General features: G+C 40.1%; 1 protein-coding gene and 1 non-coding gene across 5 annotated transcripts in view; both read left to right on the top strand.

Annotated features, from left to right (window-relative positions):
• ZMYND12 (zinc finger MYND-type containing 12) overlaps window positions 1-15,668 on the top strand; it is a 67,509-nt gene extending 51,841 nt beyond the window's left edge. For 2 of the 4 annotated variants that reach the window (XM_077150025.1, XM_077150024.1), the window contains exons 4-8: window positions 3,228-3,397; window positions 9,597-9,719; window positions 11,407-11,518; window positions 12,941-13,086; window positions 15,082-15,666. In XM_077150025.1, coding sequence (XP_077006140.1) covers window positions 3,228-3,397; window positions 9,597-9,719; window positions 11,407-11,518; window positions 12,941-13,086; window positions 15,082-15,231 — 701 coding nt within the window. In that variant the 3' untranslated portion in view covers window positions 15,232-15,666. Of the gene's footprint in view, window positions 1-3,227; window positions 3,398-9,596; window positions 9,720-11,406; window positions 11,519-12,940; window positions 13,087-15,081 lie in introns of all 4 variants that reach the window. The other 2 variants (XM_077150027.1, XM_077150026.1) reach the window with 2 other exon arrangements.
• LOC143675188 (U6 spliceosomal RNA) lies at window positions 8,830-8,936 on the top strand. The gene has a single exon (XR_013171432.1). It is a non-coding gene; the product is annotated as a U6 spliceosomal RNA (small nuclear RNA).
• Window positions 15,669-22,392: the final 6,724 nt, after the last annotated feature.

Here is a 22,392-nt window from a genome sequence, read left to right on the forward strand (position 1 = left end):
TTGAATGAATGAAGTTTCCTCTTCTGCAGGCTCTTCCTCTGATATTTATTTCACAGGGCTCTTGGAAGACTTAAATCACAGGAGCAAATGGCCAAGCACAGTGCACAGCAAATAGCAGACCCTCAATAAATGCTGATTCCCTTTTCTTCTCCTAGTGCATCATAGTCACAACCTTTGAAACATCTGTGTCTGATTTATTCTGTGCTTCTTTACTTTCATCACTGAGGTCTGCAAAATCTTCCTCCATAGTTCTCTCAGATCTACCACTAACCCAGTGTAAGCTTATTTACCTCCCCCTCAGACAAGTGCTACTAGAACTTAACTGGCTTTTCTTCTCTCTCTACTCCATATACTGTTAAAATTACCCTTCATTATCCTCACTTGTTTTGGCAACTTTTTGTCTCTGCTACTTCCTCTCTATCCCTGTGTCTTTCCAGGCAGAAACAATACATAATAGTGTACACTTGAACTTACTTATGGGTCACAGTTTTATTTCTGACCCACTTGTGGCAATCCATTCTTCTCATCTCACTCTATCCCACTTTCTGATTTTTCAGCTTCATGGTTTATTCTCCAAGTATGCCTTTTCCTTTGGGATGTATGCTTGTTTAGATTCTGGTCCAGCTTAGCCTTTGGGCATTTCTTCTTTGGCACTGTCTCCTTATGTGAGAACTGGACAGTGAAACTTTAAATTAATTTAATCTATGTCAAAGCCCTCCACCAATCCCCCCCCCCCATCTAATCAATCTTAGCTAAGAATTATTTGCTTCTTCAATTAAGAGGATGTTAAAGAACACTAAGTCTAAACTTCTTATGTTTATAGACAAAGCCTACATAGAAGGTGGCCACATGAGCCAGGATTATGGACCAAAGCCTCTTGCTTCTAATCTAGTATTTTCCCATGTTCATTTGAATTTTGAACTTCAGTGAAGCAAAGTCACTTGCTTCCTCTTTTAGATTGCTTCCTCTAAACCTCTCTTCCTTTAACTCAGTGATGTCTAATTACAACCAGAATGAAATAATTCTTACACATGAACCATGCCTGGGAGAAAGGACAAAGGAGAATAGAAAGTTGTTTCTGGGAAGGCAGTGGTAGAAGTATAGTTTTAGATTTTTTCTTTAAAAAAAAAATAGAAAGTTGTTTTATGTAGGGTTTGTGTTTTCATCTTCTGACATCTCCTCAGTGCCATTCCCACCACAATATCCATCACTTGAAATACTCAACACCCAGAGACTGCCTCCTGCTCTGTAGAATACTGTCAGAGTAGTTTTCTTTTGAGTTTTGACAACCTCCCTGGGAGGCAAATGGGTAGACAGGCAACTGTTTTGTAATTTTACAGCTAAACAGAAAACTTTAAGTGTCAAGAGTATCTAAATATAAGAAAGTAACTATCTTTTCTTTTATCTTCTACATTACTTAGTAACTGTATTGTCCATTTTACCTCCTAAATGTCTCCCATATCCACTGCATCTCCATTCACTTAGCAGTGTTTCCCTAAAGTATTTGTCTGGCCATGAACCTACAGAATACATTCTGCCAAAGTGTGATAGGCACTTAAGACTGAAAAAACAAGCAGGCCACTCCATATGGTAAAGTAATAACAGTTTATTAAGGAACTTACAAACTGGGAAGTTGGTCCTCAGCAGTTGCAGGACATTCAGAGCAGTGCTCCACGCCACGCCGGGGGTTACAGGACAGTTTTATGGGCAAGAACAAGAAGGCACAGACCCAAGTTGGGTTTTGCAAGATTGTAAACATGATTCTTTAAAGTTACTGATATGTAACAGGAATGCTTCTAGAACGGATAGCTGCCATGCTTAAGAATGTATGTGTGTGCTTTAAGATGCACCTTTAGGGTAGTTTTCTCAGCCTTATGTGCAAATTTATGGCTTCTCTGGTTTATAGCCTCACATATTTCAAAAGTCTTCGAGTATGTCTCCCACCTTCCTTCCTCCCCTTTTATCTCTCCTCCACATTGGTGCCCAAGGATACTTCCAAAATCTAAATCCATTTCTCTCTCCCATTCTTAAAATCATCCCACTTTTATCCATCATGATTTACTTAGCATAACTTACTAAACCCTCCATGATCTGCCCTTGCCTATCTCTTTAGCCTCATTTCCTAGCTTTCTGTCCTTCACATTTTGTGTCCTGGCATCACAGACCAATATATAGTGCTCCAAACATGTCATACTGCTTCGTATCTCCATGACTTTGCATATGCTGTTAACTCTGTCAGAGATGCCCTTCCTTCCTCACCTATCTGAAAAACTTCTATTCGTCCTTACAGACCTAGCTCAGACTCCCCTGAGACTTGCCTCTCCCCTCTCCATTGTCCCTTCCCAGCCCATTCACAAAACTAAATACTACTTACTCTCTGCCATTTCCAGACAGTTTAATGCTTCTATTGTTATACTTGCACTATATTTGCTAACATGTCCTGTATGCCTTCTTCCAGCCCCAAAACTTTTCAAGGGTTTTGTCTTTGATTCATCATTGAACCCCCATGACTCAACACAAATCCTGTCATATAAAAGATATTCTGTATGTGTGTGTGTGTGACTTGAGCTATAACTCAGAACTATAAAATTAATCCTTGTAAAGTACAATTCAGTGGTTTTTAGTATATTGGGCACCGTTACCACTATCTACTTCAGAACATCTTCAGCATCTGAAAAAGAAATCCATCAGTGGTTACTGATGGATAGGAACCCAAGTTCCTTATTCCCCCAGTCCCTACCACTACTCTACTTTCTTTATCTATCGATTTGCCTATTCTGTACATCTCTTATGAATGGAATCATATGATATATGACCTTTTGTCTGGCTTCTTTCATTTAGCATAATGTTTTCAAGGTTCAGCCATTTTGTAGCCTGTATCATTATTTCACTCCTTTTTATGGCTGAATAATATTCCAGTTGTTTGGCTATACCACATTTTGCTTATCTTTTCATCAGTTAATGTACATATAAGTTGTTTCTATTTTTGGCTATTATGAATAATACTGCTATAAGCATTTGTGATGTTTTTTGTGTGAATATATATATTTGTATGAGTTCACTTACGTGAAACAACTTTATTTCAAATATAAGTTACAGAACAGTCAAGGTTTGTCAATAAATATTTGAGTCAATGAACAAATGAATGAATGGGTGAGGATTCATATTTTATCATGTGTCCTCTGCGCAGCATATGAATTTTAACCTTCTTTACTTCTTTTGTGCAGGTCTGGGCAGGATCATCCAGGCTGAAGAATATTTATCCCAAGCCCAGTGGACAGTCCTCAAATCAACCAGATGCAGTAATGCCACTCACTCTTTACTGCATCGGAACCTAGGACTTCTCTATATGGCAAAGGAAACCTATGAAGAAGCCCGGTATCATCTAGCCAATGATGTAAACAAGCTAAATGATAAAACCAGATGTTTCCCAAAACAGCTTCTGTTTAGTTTAATTTTTCACTGAACATTTCTCCAAAACTTTCTGTTTACAACTGACCATTTGGTGGGCTGTTCACAAGAACCAATTCTAACCTGACTTCAAGCACTTCTGATTGTGCAACTTTGGCCAGGTCACACCGCTAAGCCTCAGCTGCTCTGAGGGTAATAAAGGGCGGGAAAATAGCATCTTAGTTAGCAGAAGAGCTTTTCTCAAGTCCTGGCTTTCTTGTTTCGCTTGCTACATAGTTTTCAACAAATTCTTTAACCCTTCTGAGCCTTCTTTCATAGAAAGACTGTAAGACTGGATATAATAATATAGTCTCTGCCTCCTTGGGTCATTGCAAAGATTTATAATAGGACAACACAAGTATAGCACTTCGCTATTATTTCCATAAATAACATCAATGCCTTCAGAGTGTGAATACTAAGTTTAAATGAGCTGATGTACATGAAAGTGTTAAATTAAACAACTCTGTACAAAGCTTAGATAGGATGATGAGAGTGATGCTTGAACTGTTCTTCCAAAATTTATGAGATTTCTCTTAGGATTTCAGTATTGGACAATATAACTAGAGAGGAGAGTTCCTGAGACTGAAATCTGCATAATAGTTTAGGGTCACAATGGACCCCCCATGCAGGTTAGTTCTTTATTCAGCCTCTCCATTGGGCAATTCGCCTGCTGGTTCCCAGCCGGTGTGCAATGCCCTCAAATTCTCCAGAAACATTCTTCTGCTGGGCATTCTAAATATCCCCTTACCCCAAATCTATTCTATGTCCTAGGAGAAGCTGACCTCTGTGGATTACATAACCTGGACTCCACTGCCCTCTGGCTTCAGTTGGGTTTGGAGAATAGGAGGCTTGCTTGGCAGGGGAGTGGAGGGTGGGAGGAGAGAGAGGTTGGGGTATATATTCTCTCTCCTCCCTTTCTGATGCACCCATATTCTAGAAAGAGCAGTGTTCCTTGTGGTTACATCTCCTGTCAGGTGACCCTCTTACACAACTATAGCTCTTGCTGGGCCCTGGTAATGCTGTACTCTTTCGCATTCAAGAATAGGGAGGGTAACAGTTTCCTGCTGTTGATAGTCCCTAGATGCTTCACTAGCTCTTGTAGGTTCCTTAACCCATTCACGTTTCTGTAACTAATCCATTCATTAAACTATCATAAGGTTACCCTTTTAAGAGTAGTATCTATTTATACTTGACACCCTGACTAATGCAATTCTTAGCTTCTGTTTCCTCTGTATAGTATACCCTCCGGCCCAATTTGGCAGAAGCACATTCTGCCTTGAGCTTGGCCACATAGTTAAGAATCATATTAAGCTCAGGTTCCTCATCCTAACTTTTTTCTAAAAAAAAAAAAAAGCTTTATTAATACATACCTTAACCCCCCCCCCCCATTTTAAGTGTATAATTCAATGATTTTTAGTAAATTCACAGGGTTGTGCAACCATCAGCATAATCCAGTTTTTGAATGTCTCCATCACCCCAAAGAGAACTCTTGTATCCATTTTCAGTTATTTCCCATTCCTACTTCCAGCCCCAAGCAACCACATTCTGTCTCTATAGAGTAATTTGCCCTTTCTGGACTTTACGTATAAATGGAATCATACAATATGTGATCTTTTGCATCTGGCTTTTTTCATTTAATATAATTTTTTGGTGATTCATCCATGTTATTGCATGTATCAATAGTTAATTCCTTTATTGCTGAGTAATAGTCCGTCATCTAGATATACCACAGTTTGCTTATCCATTCACCAGTTGATGAATATTTGGTTGTTTCCACTTTGTGGCTCTTATGAGAAATGCTGCTGTGAATATTTGTGCACAAGTCTTTGCGGGGACATGTTTTCATTTCTCTTAATAGGTATCAAGAATGGAATTGCTGGATTATATGATAACTTAATGTTTAACTTTTTGAGGAACTGCCAAACTGTTTCCCACAGGGTCTATACCATTTTATATTCCCACCAGGATTCTATTTTCTCCACATCCTCACCAACACCCTGTCTTTAAGATTTAGCCATTCTAGTGGGTGTGAAGTGGTTTTTCACTGTGATTTTACTTTTCATTTCCCTCATGACTAATAATGTTGAGCACTTTTTCATGTACTTTATAGCCATTTATATATCTTTTTGGAGACATGTCTATTCAGACATGCCACATTCCATCCTCTGGACCCTAAAAAAGGCATGTTTTCCCCATATACAAAAGACATTCATTCCATAACAATATCACAGAACCTTAAACCATTTCAGTTACAATACAAACACAACACAAGGTTAAAACCAGTACAAAGTCTCATCAAAGTTAGTTACAGGCATGGTCTGTTTTAAGGCAGAATTCTCCTCTGGCTCTGCACCTGTAAAACTCAGAACAAGTTATCTGCTGCCAACATAGAGAGGAAGAACAGTCATAGGGTACATATACTCATTTCCATAGGGAGAAACTGGAAGGAACACAGGGGTCACAGGACCCAAGTAGTTTCAGAAACCTGGAGGGCAAAGTCTATTAGATTTCAAAGTGTGAAGGTCATTTATCCTCTGGGCTTTAGAAGGCTACAGTCCCACCCTTTCTAGGGGTATGCTGGTTTGAAATGATGTATGTACCCTATAAAAGCCATGTTTTAATCCTAATCCCATTTTGTAAAGGCAGCCATTTCTTCTAATCCCTATTCAGTATTGTGTGTTTGAAACTGTAAAAAGATCATCTCTCTGGAGATGGGATTTAATCAAGAGTGGTCGTTAAGCTGGATTAGGTAGAGGTATGTCTCCACCCATTTGAGTGGGTCTTGATTAGTTTCTGAAGTCCTATAAAAGAGAAAACATCTTGGAGAATGAGAGATCTGAGAGAGAGCAGAGCAGAACGACATAGCCACATGAAGCAGAGTCCACCAGCCAGCAACCTTTGGAGATGAAGAAGGAAAATGCCTCCCACGGAACTTCATGAAACAGGAAGCCAGGAGAAAAAGCTAGCAGATGACACTGTGTTCACCATGTGCTCTTCCAGATGGGAGAGGAACCCTGACCATGTTCATCACATGCCTTTCAGATGAGAGAGAAACTCTGAATTTCATTGGCCTTCTTGAATCAATGTATCTTTCCCTGGATGCCTTAGATTGGACATTTATATAGACTTGTTTTAACTGGGACATTTTCTCAGTCTTAGAACTGTAAACTAGCAACTTATTAAATTCCCCCTTTTAAAAGCCATTCCATTTCTGGTATATTGCATTCTGGCAGCTAGCAAACTAGAACAAAGGGTCTATGCAGTGGCCCACCTCTCTCTTAATGCAAACTTGGGGGACACTGGGGAAACCACTTTTTTTTAGGCTCCACCCTCTCCAAGCATTGGAGTACACACCCAGGCTCTCTGCTATCTCTGGGGCACATGCTCAATCCTTCCATGTGGTGGCAGCCAGGCTCTCCCCAAACCCTAAGGAATGTGTTCCTACCTCTCCAAGGCCTGAGGTGGCATGACTCTTCCACTGCAATGAGGTGGAAGGCCCATTCTCTGCCTTCGGGGCAAACTCTCCCTCTCCACGTGCTTGGGTGGGTCTGCTCTCCTAGGCCAAGGCTTCTTGACTTCGGAGCCCAGCCTCCATGGCTTTGCCTCTGAAGTTATTTTTCCTCCAGTGTGTCCCTTCTCTGTCCCTCTCAGCCCTGACTGGCAGTGGTTCTCTTTATACAGATCCTGCAACACTCTAATTGGCTTTCTGTGCAGTAGTTTTGGATTGTGCCCATCAGACATAAGGTGTTTCCACAAATCCTTCCTGGATAATTCCATGTCCAAACCTGGCTTTCTCTGAAATGGCTGACTGGTTCCACATTTGGCCAAACCCTCACATGGGGCACCATTCTCTGGTGTCTCCCTTCCTGGAAGCCCAGCATTTACCAGAACATCAATTTCTGGTTTCTCTGTACCTAAGAGTTCAATTCTCAGCTTATCTCTTTCCTATTGCATTTCACTATAAACTGCGAGAAGAAACCAGGCTGTACTTTCCACATTTAATTTGGAGATCTCTTCTGCTAAATATTCAAGTTCATGTCTTTTAAATCTGCCTTCCAGCCAAAGCCACTAGTCAATTTTGCCAGATTACCTGCCATTTTAAAACAAGGCTTGCCTTCCTTCCAGTCTATAATAACATGTGCCTCATTTCTATGTAAGGCCTTATCAGAAGTGTCTTTAGAGTCCACATTTCTACGAATAGTCTTTTCAAAGCATTCTAAGCCTTCTCTATCAAGCTCCTCACAACTCCTCCAAAATCTTCCCCTTATCCATTTAAAAAGCTGTTCCAATGTATTTGGTATTTGCAAACTGCAGCAGTACCCCATTCCTCCAGTACCAAAATCTATTCTAGTTTGCTAGCTGCTGGAATGCAATACACCAGAAACTGAATGGCTTCTTTTTTTTTTTTCACATGGGCAGGCACCAGGAATCAAACCTGGGTCTCTGGCATGGCAGGCAAGAACTCTATCTGCTGAGCCATTGTGGCATGCTCTGAGTGGCTTTTTAAAAGGAGAATTTAATAAGTTGCTAGTTTACAATTCTATGGCTGTGAAATTGTCCAAATTAAATGAGTCTATAGAAATGTCCAATCTAAGGCATCCAGGGAAAGATACCCTGGTTCAAGATGGCTGATAACGTTCAGGGTTTCTCTCTCAGCTGGAAGGGTACATGGCAAAGTCTGCTAGCTTCCTCTCCAGGGTCTTGTTTCATGATGCTCCCCAGTGGTGTTCTCCTTATTCATCTCCAAAGGTCGCTGGCTGGTAGTCTCTGTGGTTCTCTTGTCATTCCCTCATGATTCTGCAGCTTTCACCTCGTTCTCAAAAAAGAACTCTCTCCGAAATGTCTCCTTAAATAGGATTCCAGTAAATGAATCAAGACACACATAGACTAGGTAGAGATATGTCTCCATCCAATCAAGTTTAATACCCGCAATTGATTGAGTCATATCTTCATGGAGATAACCTAATCAAGTTTCCAACCTATAGTACTGAATAGACATTAGAAGAAACCATTACTCTCACAAGACTGATTAGAATTAAAATATGGCTTTTCTTGGTACATAAATCCTTTCAAACCCACACAAGATCCTTTGATTATTATTACTTGTTTTTAGTTGCATCATCCAGGAATCGAACCAGGGTTTTCCACATGAAAGGCGAGTATTCTACCACTGATCCATCCATGTATCCCTTTCATTATTTTTTAATTGGGCTATGTAGTGGTTTGTTAAGCTGCTGGAAAGAAATACACCAGAAATAGAATGGCTTTTAAAAAGGCAACTTAACAAGTTACAAGTTTACAGTTCTAAGGTCATCCATACATATGTCCTAACTAAGGCATCCAGAGAAAGACACCTTGGCTCAAGAGAGGGTGATCTCTGTGCTCGCTTTGGCAGCACATATACTAAAATTGGAACAATACAGAGAAGATTAGCATGGCCCCTGAGCAAAGATGACATGCAAATTCATGAAGCATTCCATATTAAAAAAAAAAGAGAGAGAGAGAGAGGGTGATCTGGGAAGGCACATGGCTGGCATCTGCTGGTCCTTATCCTCTATACAGTTGCCTTCAACTTCTGATGGCAGGAGTTTCCTCTCTAAGCATATGTGCACATTCACTTAACTGTTCTGGGACAAAACTCTGGGTTCCATCTCTTAGCTTAGTATCTGCTGAAGCCAGAGATTTCTTCTCTTCAGGTTCTGGCTACTTCTGTGAGTCCTTGCTTAGCACCCAGGCTATTTCTGTCTTGATCTCCAAACATCTACATTGGCTCTGTGTCAGCTATGAGCTCTCTCCAAAATGTTTCCTCTTTTAAAGGACTCCAGTAAACTAATTAACACCCACCTGAATGAGTAGAGTCACATCTTCATCTAATCAAATGGTCACATCCACAATTGGGAGCCTCACTTCACTATGGAGATAATCTAATCAGAAGCTTCTACCCTACAGTGTTGAATCAGGATTAAAAGAAATGGCTGCCCCCACAAGATTGGATCAGGATTAAAACATGGCTTTTCTGGGGTACATACTAGATTCAAAACAGCATAGGCTGTTTGAAAACTTCATTCATATTGTGAATACAAGTCCTTTCTCAGATTTGTGATTTGCAAATGGAACTCATGCTCTTTTTCTTCCACCTGCTATAGATTTATTTTGCCAGTTGTGCTTTTGGGACGGAAGACATCAGGACCTCAGGAGGCTACTTCCAGATGGCTAATATTTTCCACCGCCTTAACAAGTGGGATCTGGCAGACACACTGTTCATGAAGGTATGCTAGAGCTGAACCTTGACCTGTAGGCCTCATATTTTACAACTGATGTCTGACCATTCATGAGGAAATTGAGCCAGAGAGATGAACTGACTTTTCCAAGATCACAAAGCTGATACATGTCACACTCCTTTTCTCTTTCTTCCTGTTTCTCCACTACCAAAATAGATTAGTCTTGAGCATCCATAGACCAATTACTAAATAATGAATGATTGGTCAATGAGAACCAAACCCCTCCAAATAGAATACTGTACACCCATCATATCCATAGGAGGAAGCTAATATAGGCATATTGGGATGTATGATGGGGTAGGAATAGTTTTCAAGAGAAATTAATTGCAGATAGATCCTGTCAAGGGACCAGAGAACATGAAGGATGTTCTAGTTTGCTAGCTGCCAGAATGCAATATACCAGAAACAGAATGGCTTTTTAAATAGGGGAATTTAATCAGATGCTAATTTACAGTTCTAAGGCCGAGAAAATGTCCCAGTTAAAGCAAGTTTATAGAAATGTCCAATCTAAGGCATCCAGGGAAAGATACCTTGGTTCAAGAAGGCCGATGAAGTTCAGGGTCTCTCTCTCATCCGAGAAGGCACGTGGTGAACACAGTCATGTTTCTCTCTCAGCTGGAAGGGCACATGGCAAGCAAAGCATCATCTGCTAGCTTCTTCTCCTGGCTCCCTGTTTCATGACGCTCCCTGGGAGACGTTTTCCTTCTTCATCCCCCAAAGTCGCTGGATGGTGGACTCTGCTTCTTGTGGCTTCTCATTCTGCTCTGCTCTCTCTGAGTCTCTCATTCTCCAAAATATTTCCTCTTTTATAGGACTCCAATAAACCAATCAAGACCCACCCAAATGGGGGGAGACATGACATCTCCTAATCCAGTTTAACAACCACTCTTGAGTAAATCACATCATCCGGGGAGATGATCTGATTACAGTTTCAAACATATAGTATTGAATAGAGATTATTCTACCTTTACGAAATGATATTTTGATTAAAACATGACTTTTCTAGGGGGCCTACTTCCTTTCAAACCAGCACATTTTCATCTTTACATGTAAAAGAGTTTAATTTGTTTCCTCTGTGTTGAAATATCAGTTATGCTCACACAGTAACACCTAACTTATTAAGAAGTCACTTAGCAAGCAATCATTTCTCTTTAACTTGTTGATACAAAGTTATCACACTGTGACTGTTGATTTGATACCCACTTCTCAGATAGAGGCATTGTGGTATAGTTGAAAAACAATGGGCTTTGGATTTAACTTGAGTTTAAATCCTGTGTCACTTTCTAACTCTTACCAGAAGTTAAGTATGATCTTAGTTTCTCTGAACTTCAGCTTGTCTATAAAATAGAAATGATAAAACTGTTAACCTCCATTGGGATATTGTGGTGATTTAAAAGTTTAGTGCTGTATGTCTTTACAAAGCCATTGTTATTAAACCCCACTAGGGATGCCTCCAGATCAGCTTGGCACATGCTCTTTGCAGCCATCTCTTGTCACGCTCACCTTGGCCAGATTTGTTCTGAGCTCCTAGGGCTCCCTCTGTCTCCATGCACAATGAGAGGGAGGGAGTCTCCAGATTGTCAGGAAGCCCGGTTAGGAGCACTGCTCATCCCAACTGGCTGGTGTATGCCAAGAGCTAACCCACTTGTCTGATTGCCATCTCCTTTTCCAACAGGTCACTGAGATCTGGCATCAGTATTTGAATGAACACCATCAAGTCCTCTCACAGGCTCGCATCCAACAAATAGACTTACTGGGAAAACAATTTGAGAATGACACTGGCTTGGGTAAGTGGCAGCTCTCCCTAGGAAGCAGAGCAATGACTTCATCCCACCTAATACACATGCCTTGCCCCTAAGAAGGAAGGTAGCTGTCCCTGTCATGGAGCACATCAGTGCCATCTTCCCCATTTCACTGTTGGGGAAAACAGAGACATGTGAATCAAAAAGATTTTACCACTGCTGGGCAGAATTCAGAACCTTGGCATGACACACAACCTCTGAAAGGCCAATAAAGGGCAGCTTTGGAGAAGAAAAAGACCATGGGAAATTCTCCTGTGATTTCTGCAGAGCATCCATTTCTTACATGTTATCTCCTCCAGGGCACATAAGCCAAGATAGATTTTATGCAGAAGTAGCATTGCTCATCTGTTAAGGTGCTTACCCTCTTACTGGACGTTGAACTTCCCAATGGCAGATGCCGAGTCTGACTCCTCTCTCTACTCCCAGGCTCAGCAAAGTGTTGTGTTGATAGAATTGTACAGCAGCATGCCCTCTGAGATAATAAAAAGAGACAGATTATCTAATTTCTGCCCAGACAAAGTATAGTTGATGAGACAGAACCTATGTGCAATAACAAAGCAAAATTTCTATGAGTACAAATTATATTACTAGTTGAGGGCCTGATAAAGAATGAGGATGTAGGGTGGCATTGAAGAAGGAAGACTTCTTGGAGAAGAGATTTTGAGTAAGGCTAAAAAAAATAATGACTTTTTCTCTCATTATAAAAGTAGTTCATGTTGAAACAGACAACTTGAACATCAAGGAAAGCACAACAGAAAAAAAAATCACCACAGCTATTTGAAGAGAGCCAACCCTAGCATTGTGGTGTTTGCCTTTTCTGTCTTTTTTTAAAAGCTTAGTACTTAGATACATGCTTTTAAAGTACCTGTCCCATTATAACTGCTCAATAAATGATAGCTAAAGAAGTGTCAAAAACTGCTGGGGGAAATAATAAACAGACTCACAGATGGAAGCAGAAAAGCTATTGCCTGATTATCTTTGGACTTGGGGCAGAAGAGTTAAGTTGCTGCAGCTGCAAATAGCATCAGCTCTCTCCTCTCAGCTATAGAGTGACAGGTGAATAGGACCAAGGAATCCTGCTGCGGCAAATTCCGTGTTATTAGGGGGAGTCTACAAGACTTGGAGTTCAGGACTCTGAGGGACAGAAACCTTAGCAACTTTGAGACCTGTGGAAGTGAGCATTTTTTAGGTTACTCTGATTATGACATGCTGGGCAGAGCTGGAGAGCTATCCCCAAACTGCCCAGCTTCCTGCTGTGCAGGTGGAGAACTGGCTGTGGCTTATGCTGTCTCCACTACTGCCCTTATGAGGAGGCTTCTGCAGAGGGTCAGGCAGCTTGAGTGCTTATCAAAAGGGCAGGCACAGCTGCCCAGGGCTTGTTTCTTCTTTCCTCCCCTTCCAATGCAGACGAAGCCCAGGAAGCAGAAGCCATACGGATCCTGACTTCAATCTTGGAAATTCGAGAATCCACATCTAATAAAGCCCCAGAAAAGACTGTGTTTGTTTTGAAAACCCTGGCCATGCTTTATTACCTGATGATGAATTCTTCAAAGGTACATTTCTCTAGAACAACAGCATATCTGAAATGGAAGTAGAAAGTCCTCCAGTTGAATTCAGCTGTTTTGCCCAGTTCCATCAGCTTTTGCCCTCAGAGCAAATCCTTACTCCAAAAAAGTTCAGACGCTCACGACAGTTCTCATTTATTGAGTATAGCCTGCATAATGCAAATTGGATTGTCTCTTCCCCCAGTGGGTCTTCCCAGGATTGCATAGGTAAACTGAGGTTGGTATTGGGAAGCCTGCAGGGCAGAAGAGCTCTGGGTAGTACTCGGAGGAATGGAGTGGTAGCTCTACACTCAGTTAGTGAGCTGCCTATTGCCGGAGGGGTTCAGCCAGAAGTGGATTGCCACGAAAAGATTAAAAAGGTAACTTTTTGAGTGTTCATTACATGCCAGTCACTATTCTAAGCACTTAAAGTGAATTATATTATTTAATTCTCATACCAACCTTTTGTGGGGACACTTTATTATCCTTACTTTACAGATAAGGAAACTAAGTATAGAAAGGTCAATTATATGTCCAATGTCTCACAGACAGTAAATGGCAAATTTCAGAGTTATTTATTGATTGACTGGTTCATTCATTTATCCTTAAAATAGTTATTGATCATCTACCATTTGTAAGGCACTGTTCTAGAACTGGAGGTATAGGGCTAAACCATAAAGCAAGTTCCTATGTTCATGGAGCTTACATTTTTTCTGTAGGAGAAGTCACAATAAATAAGTACATATATAAATATGTAATATAATTTCAGAGAGTGAGAAGTGCTAAATATAAAGAAAAATAAAGCAGGTAAAGGGAGAGAGCATGAGGGCTTGTTGGAGGAGGCCTTTCTTTGTGACATAAGAAAATTTCTCTCCCTCCCTCTGTTGCTTCCTTCCTTTCTGTCTTCTGTGCTTCCTTCAGCATACTTTTACTGAGTACTGCTGAATGCCAGGGTCTGCTCTGGAGAAATTCACAGTCAGTGGACTTGTTGGTGGAGTCTGGGATACTGAAGCATCACAGAAGAGGGACACTAACCCTATCTGGGGTAGGGGTGGGTGTGGCCAGGGAAGAGAAAAACATTTCCATTGGCTATTCAGGTTTACATTGGATTTCTATAGTGGCAAGCCCAAGAAAATTAGTAACCCAAGGCACGTTAAGGAGGCCAGATTTATAAAAGCTCTTTAGACAAAAGGATCATATATATAACCCAAAATTGATACCTCAACTTCTTCAGGTCTTTACTCAGCTTTTTTTTAGTTAAGCCTTCCCTAGCCCCCTTGCCTAAAATGGAAAAACTCCATTACACTACCATTCATGTTTCCTATCCCCCTTTCTTACTTACTTTTTTCCCTTAGTGCTTACCACTATATAAGATATTATCATGTTTTAATTATTTATCTTGTTTATTGTCTCACTTTCCTACTAGAGTCTAAGTTCCATGAGGACAGAAATTTCTGCTATAGTCATAGTATCTGGAACAAGGAAGCCATTCTATAAATAAATATTTATTAGAAAGAAGGAAGAAGGAAGGGAGGGAAAGAGGGAGGAAAAGAGGAAGGAAAGGAAGCAGAAAGAACCAGTATCCAGGGGTTCTGTGGGTCCCCTGTCCAAGTTAAAACCCTGGACCGTATGACCTCCAGGATGGTAATTTCCTTGTAGAACAAATCCCCTCTGTGCTGCCCATTGTTGGTCCAACGGACCCTAATTAAAATGCTACAAAGATCTCACTTTGCTAGGAAGATAAACTTAGTTTACTTAGCTTGTCAATCCAGGTGGTTTTTTCTGGTGTCCTACCCCACATAGCACACATTTCGCCAGCCATAAAAGCCCAGTGTGTATTCACGAATTTAACAGCAAGAAACAAAGTTCAAAGCATGAGCTCAGTGGCTGATGTGAGGCGCCCGTGGGTCCTCTCCCAGGTTTCTAGAGTTGAGCACAGATGCAGATTCTCAATGTTGTGCTTTTCTGTGATAGCTTCCTTTTGTCATTGCAATTCTGTTTCAGGCCCAGGAATGTGCCATGAGAGCCTTCAGCCTAGCCAAAGAACAACTCAGTGTCGATGAAGAAACAGCTATTCAAGAGTTATTAAATCTCATCTCAGCTGAAGAATTTTATCCCATTACTCCCATAAGCTCCACATCAAGGGTTTACTGAAGGCCTATTGAAAGTCTCGTATACTCTAGCCTTGCACAGCTGCTTTAGGGTACTATGGAACGCTGAATTGTCCACTTTCTTCTCCAAGAACTGTATATATAGTTGTGAGGAAAAGTAGGGCTTTAGGCATAAAATCAGTAAAACTAACTTCATTGCACTACAATGTTTGTTGTTTATCATGACCTTTGTACTTAGTATCATTACTCAACCTTGCATAATGTGCTGTCAGATTACTAATATGGTATTTGTAATTAAACTGCAAGTAGTTTGCACGGGAAGTCTTCCAGTGATGCATGCTTCATAGATCTCTGCCAAATGAGGGGTTAGGGAATGAAAAAAGTAATCTCTATTTGATTAGAATTAAATTCACATTAATCTGAAATAGACTGTGATACTCCCTAGAGTAATTATTAAGAAAATAACTCAAAAAATGGGAAAAATGAAGGAATTAAAATGGTACACTGGAAAATATTCAGTTAATACAAAAGAGGTAGTAAAAGAAGGAACAGAAAAACAAAAAGGACACCAGACATGTGGAAAACAAATAGACATAAATTACAGGTATTTGCCAGAGAAGGCCCTTGGGCTTTTCAAGGAGGCCTAGTAGGGACTGGCTGAGATACCATTCCAGGTTCCTGTCTTTCTTTTCTCAGTTAATGATTTGAAGCAGATATGAGCCATCTATAATGTCTAGGGGATAGTGATTTGCCCCTTTAGCTCCAGGTAAATCATCTAGAGCCCCCACTCCACACCTTTGGGCATTCTAACACTTCCCTGAAATGGCAATGAGGTCCCAAGGGTTAATTCTTCTTTTAGCCATCTCTCCTTCCAATTTTAGCTTCAATTTAATTCTCACTCTCCACTCTGCATCTTATAGCTATTTCCTCATCTCTTAGGTATACAACCCCTTCTTCATTCTCATCTCCCAACCCTAAATATGAGGCAGTTCTTTCAAATATAGTCTTTTTAAAATATATATACATTTTTATTGACAAATATACAAACATTCTTAAAATACGAACACTCCATATATGGTGTACAATTAATGGCTCACAATATCATCACAGAGTTGTGTATTCATCACCATGATCATTTTTTTGAACATTTGCATCCCTCCAGAAAAAAAAAGAAAAAAGAAAAAACTCATACATACTATACCCCTTACCCCTCTCTCTCATTGACCACTAGTATTTCCATCTACCTAATTTATTTTAACCTTTGTCCCCCCATTATTTATTTTTTGTCAATTTTTTTTACTCATGTGTCCATACCATAGATAAAAGGCACATCAGACACAAGGCTTTCATAATCTACACAGTCACATTGTAAAAGCTATACCATTATACAATAATTTTCAAGAAACAAGGCTACTGGAACTCAGCTCTACAGTTTCAGGTACTTCCCTCTAGCCCCTCTAGCCACTCCAATACACTATAAACTAAAAAGAGGATATCTATATAACATGTAAGAATAACCTCCAGGATAACCTCTCGACACTGAAATCTCTCTGCTACTAAAACTTTACTTCTTCTCACTTCTCTCTTCCCCCTTTTGATCAAGAAGGTTTTCTCAATCCCTTGATGCCAGTCCCAGCTTATCATGAAATTTCTGTCCCACATTACCAGGGAGATTTACTCCGGGGAATCATGTCCCACGTAGCAGGGGAGGGCAGTGAGTTCACTTGTCATGTTAGCTTAGAGAGAGAGGCCACATCTGAGCAACAAAAGAGGTTCTCTGGGGGTGACTCTTAGGCCTAATTTTAAGTAGGCTTAGCCTACCCTTTGTGGGAATAAGTTTCATAGGGGTGAACCCTAAGATCAAGGGCTTGGCCTATTGACATGGTTGTCCCCACTGCTTGGGAGAATATCAGAAATTCTCCAAATGGGGAAGTTGAATATTTCCCCCATTCTCTCTATTCCTCCAAGGGGACTTTGAAGATATTTTTTTTATTCACTGTCCAAATCACTCTGGGATTTATTGGGGCATCATATTAACCTGGGCCAACCAAAAAATCTCATGCCCTATTCAAGATTCCATGTACTTATGGTGTTCATCTAAACTGACCATACAAGTTAAATTAGGAAATGCACTACCCATAATGTAAATTTTGCACTAAATAAACATCTCTCTCTTTAGTCTCATAACGTCAAATATACTCTTAATGAAGATTGAAGGGATAAGAAAAGAAAGCAACAACTTTTGAGCAGATAATTTTAAAAAGAATAGCAAAATTTCCTTATTCTAAAAATTCCATAGAAGTCCATTCCATTAAGTTTTGGCTCTCTCCTTTACCATATTCATTGGCCCTTTTCTCTTTTTTTCTCTCTGCCCTATCCCCTCTTCTCTCCACCTCTGAATTCCTATTCATACCTCCTTCTGCACTGAGTACATTTATAATATTTATTGCTTTTATCCTCCTGCTTATTGCTCATAGTTTTCTGCTTTTTCATTCTAGTAATTTTTTATTGGATGCTCTTAGTGTGAATGTTACATTGTTGAATGCCTGGACTTATTTTCTTCCTTTAAAGGATGTTGCTGAACTTTGTTTTAACAGGCCGTTACTTGCAGATTAGTTAAATTCTTTCAAGACTTACTTTTAAGCCCTGTGGAGTAGATTTACAGTACCTTTACTGTAGGGCTGTGGTTCTCAAAGTGAGGTTTGAGAACTCCTGGAACTTCCCGAGACACTTTTAGGGGGTCCCCCCCTTTTTCAACTAAATATCTGTATAAGGCCAGATTTTCTTCTTATACTTAAGCCTGACAATATCACAACAGTTTGAATGTGTAAAGAAGCACACATGTAAATATAAGCCAGCTGTTATTGAACCAGGCATTATAAACAGATTTTCAAAAATAAAAGTAAAACAATGCTTAGTTTCTGGCTGCTATGGCAAATACCACACAATGAGCTGGTTTAACAACAGGAATTTAATAGCTCATGTTTTCAGAAGCCAGAAGGCTTACTTCCTCCTGGGGCCGGCGGGCAGCCCTTATGTTCCTGGGCTTTCCCATCACATGGCTGTGTCCTCTCCTTTCTCTTCTGGGTTCTGCTGACTTCCAGCTTCAGGCTCCTCCCTGTGACTTTCTTTCACTGTTTTTAAATTTCTTCTGCTTATGAAGGACTCCAGTAAACTGGAGTAAGACCCAGCATCATTCATTTAGGCCACATCTTAATCAGAAATATATTTCAAGAGAGGCTATTTACAATGGGTTCACACCCATAGGAAGGGAATTAAGATTAAGAACGTGTTTTTCTGAGGCGCATAACTCAACCTATTACAAATGTCATTCCTCTCACTAAACTTTTGGTTTATTTTGGGTAGTGTCAGTTTAATGTGTTATTTATGCTAAGGTATAGTATGTTTGTTGTTATTTTAAATGAATTAATATTTTAAAATTTCTTAATTTTAATTTCTAATATGGTAAATATTGACAGATAAAACCCATATTAAAAAAAAAAAGCTCTTTGGGGTCCTCAGTAATTTTTAGAAATGCAAAGGGTTACTAGGCCAAAAAGTTTGAGAACCACTGGTCTATGGCTAGCTTAGCCTTAATATGAAGGTGTGACTCTTCTGTGGGATTTACTGATTGTCCCAAGTGTTCAAAGAGATTGCTCTACCTTACTAAATGGAAATGTCTCTTAGCCCTGTGTGAGTTAGGGATCCGTTCAGCTTATACCTCCCTGGCTGTTGTTCTTTGTCCATCTGCATGGAGAGTCACCCTATGTATGCACAGAATAGTATTCAGCCAAACCTTAAAGGAGATCCCTAAGCAGATTTCTACAATTTTCTTCTGTGCAACTTCCTCCTTACTGGTACAAAGAATTCTCATATACCTTTCACACACATTCCCTGAATGTTAACATTTGTACCACATTTTATCATTTTCCCTCTATAGATACATATTTTTCTGAACCATTTGAAAGTAGGTTGCAGATACAACACCTCTATACCCCTCACTACTTCAATGTGTATTTTCTAAAAACAAGAACATTCTTTTACCTATTCTTCAAAGTACAAACATCAAAATCAGGAAATTAACACTGATATAATATTATCAGACAATACAATACAGACTGTACTCATATTTCACCAATTGTCTCAATAATGTTATTCCTACCAAAAGAAAATCCCTGGTCAAGCAATTCATTCATTTGTCATGTCTCTTATGTCAGGGTACACAAGGTACCCCTACTCAATTTTTTTCTGGCTTATCTCATAAGAAATTCAGCCCCAATTTTTCTAACAAATGAAGAAGGATAACTCTGGGAGAATCTAAAGATCTGTGATGAACTGACAGCACAGTAGATCTAAGGCTGATAGAAGAGCGGTAATCCTTGGGAGAAGGCTCTTCCCTAATTTGGGAAATCCCTGCCGTGAAAGATACAGCTGCAGAAAAAGCAGTGAAGTCCCAACAAAAAGCAGTGGATACTGGCATGAGATGCAGGTGGGTACCAGTAGCACAAAGCTTTTGGAAAGTAGAAAGAGGCTGCTTCGTAGGTTTATTCCTTGAGGGGAGAAAATCCCAACATCCAGTTGTGTTGCCTCTTATACTTGGAAAGTTACCTATAGTCAGCCTAAATATCTCTTCTCTGGTGCCCCTTCAGCACTGTCTCTGCAAGAGCCACTGTCAACATAGTGGGAGAAGTGATCACCACCCTTTCCAAGATAGCCCCTGCCCCACCAAATACACTGGTATGCAATAGTGTTAAGTGTAGTTCTTTTTGAGACAACTGGGAGAACCTGGACGTCAAACAGGAATTGTTAATTTTGTTATATGTAGTAAAGACATAAGGAACTATCCCTTCTCCTCCTCCTTGTCCTCCTCCTCCTTCTTTTAGCGATGAATACTAAAGTATAGTGAGAGAACAGACATGATGGGTGGGATTTGTTTAAAATGCCTACGAAAAAGAAATGGAGAGATGAAGAAAAATAGAAATGTTGTTAATTTTACAATCTGGGAAATGTGATAAACTCTTCTATTTTTGTGTAGTTTGAAGATTTTCTTATAAAACAATGAAATATAGGTCACATTCCCCGGTATTTGGATTGAAGGACAATATGAACGGTACCACATAGCATCATAACCCAAATCATCCTTGGCTGCAACAATCAAGCATTCCCCCCTTGACTGTCTTACCTCAGGCTGGGGTTCCTAACCTTCAGAGGTTAGAAATAGCTTTAGTTCAAGGGTATGAGGCCTGGTACTGACAATAGATTAGTTCCTGAAAGTCTTACCACTGTTTCTCCCAAGAAGCCTGTTGAAATGTCATGCAAAAATAAGTCCTGTTGCCCCAGCCTGACCTGGTGGAGTTTCTCGGGTAGGTACACAGATTCTTTCAATTCCCTGGCACCTTTATTGCACATACAGCACATTTTTAATAGCTTTCTGCTCTCACTTGCAGTTTGAATCTTAATTCAAGTGTCAGTCCAGGAAAGTGTGCTGAACAGGCCCGTGACAAGCTCATACCATCTGCATTAGTATTTTCCTCCTTCATCTTGACAGTTGAGAATGGCAGTATTACAATTCAGAAAGCACTGTGTTCAAAAGGAAAATTATGTTTTTTCAGAGCACAGCTGGTGTGTGAGTGGATAAGATAAAGTTTCTACGAAGCTTTCTCCTCATTTTATGATATAAAAATAATAAAATGTAGATTCAGCATGTGATTCTTTCATAAAAAGAACAACCAGAAGACACAAAATTTTGGAGCCCCATCCCATTCAAGTAGGCGGAGTTAGATGTTTTAGAGGGCTACTTCCCCACAGAAGCTTTGAACAGCCAGAAAGAACTGGCAGAAACATCTTTCTTAGGGCTCCAGAAACTAGTTAAAAGACTGCAGTAACAGGGCAAGGGCTAAATTTAAAAAAAAAAAAATTCCTCCTAAAAGGTGTAGGATCTCATGGACCCCTGGATAGTTTCTCTCCAACCCCTCACCTCTCAGTGCAGAGCCAGCCTGTGTTTCCAGTGTGAATCCCTGATCTTGGTTCCAAAGGGAACATAGAGTGACCCTTGTGTGCATACCATGAGTATGTATGTCTGGCCTAATCTGTCTGGTGGTGGCCTGAGGGACTTGCTGTTCCAGAGCTTGCCCTGCATGTAGAAGGCAGCTCATGGAACTCTCTTATAGGACGTGGTGGGAGAGCAGTCAGGTCATGCTGCCTGGGGCAAGCAGTTGCTGACTGTAGGCCACACAGTACCATGCCCAGGAACATGAGGAAAATCTTCCTTATAGAAGAAGCAACATTGTAATTGTGTAAACAGGGGAATTCCTAGGGCTACATGCACATACCCCAAATAAGAGGAATACACAGAAAGGACCAAATAGGACCTACATTTTGGCATGGAGTTAGACTCATACAACCCATTTTATGGATGAGACCTGAAGCACAGTTCACTCTGTAAAGACTGGGAAAAGTGTTTTCCTTTGTTCTTTCTTTCTTCCTTTTTTTTTTTTTTTTTTTTGGTTAGCTCATGGCTTTTAAGGCAACTCTGTCATATCACTAGCTGGATATAAGCTTAAGGAACAGATGTCTCAGAGTCTAAATTTCAGCAACATACTAAAACATCAAAATTTCCAGGTTTCAGAAAAAGATGACAAAACATACAAAGATACAGAAAGCAATGACTTAGGTAAAGGAGAAGATTAAAACATTAAAACCCATCAATAAGGAAAAGCAGACCTGGGAAATACCAGGCAAAGAATATTCTTAAATGGTCCTAAAATGCTTAAAGAGATAAAGGAAAACATAGACCAAGAACTAAAGGAAATCAGGAAAATGATAGATGACTGAAAACAGAACATTAATATAGAGATAGAAATTATGAAAAGGAACCAAGCAGAGCTGAAGACCACAGTAACAGAAATTAGAAGTTTTCTAGAGGAGTTCCACAGGAAAATAGAGCTGGTAGAAGAAAGACTCAGTGGATGAACTTGAAGACAATTACAATCTTCCAGTCTGAGGAGAGAAGGAAGAAAGAATGAGGAGGAGGACAGACCCTTAGGAACCTATGGAACACCATCAAGCACCCCAATGCACCCATTGTGGGAGTTCCAGGGGAGAAGAAAGAGAAAAAGAGACAAAGGGAATCCATGAAGAAATAACGGCTGAAAACTTCTCAAATTTAATGAATTTGTGAATATACACATAAAAGATTCTCAAT

Source organism: Tamandua tetradactyla, chromosome 2 (assembly GCF_023851605.1).
Source record: "Tamandua tetradactyla isolate mTamTet1 chromosome 2, mTamTet1.pri, whole genome shotgun sequence".
NCBI lineage: Eukaryota > Metazoa > Chordata > Mammalia > Pilosa > Myrmecophagidae > Tamandua > Tamandua tetradactyla.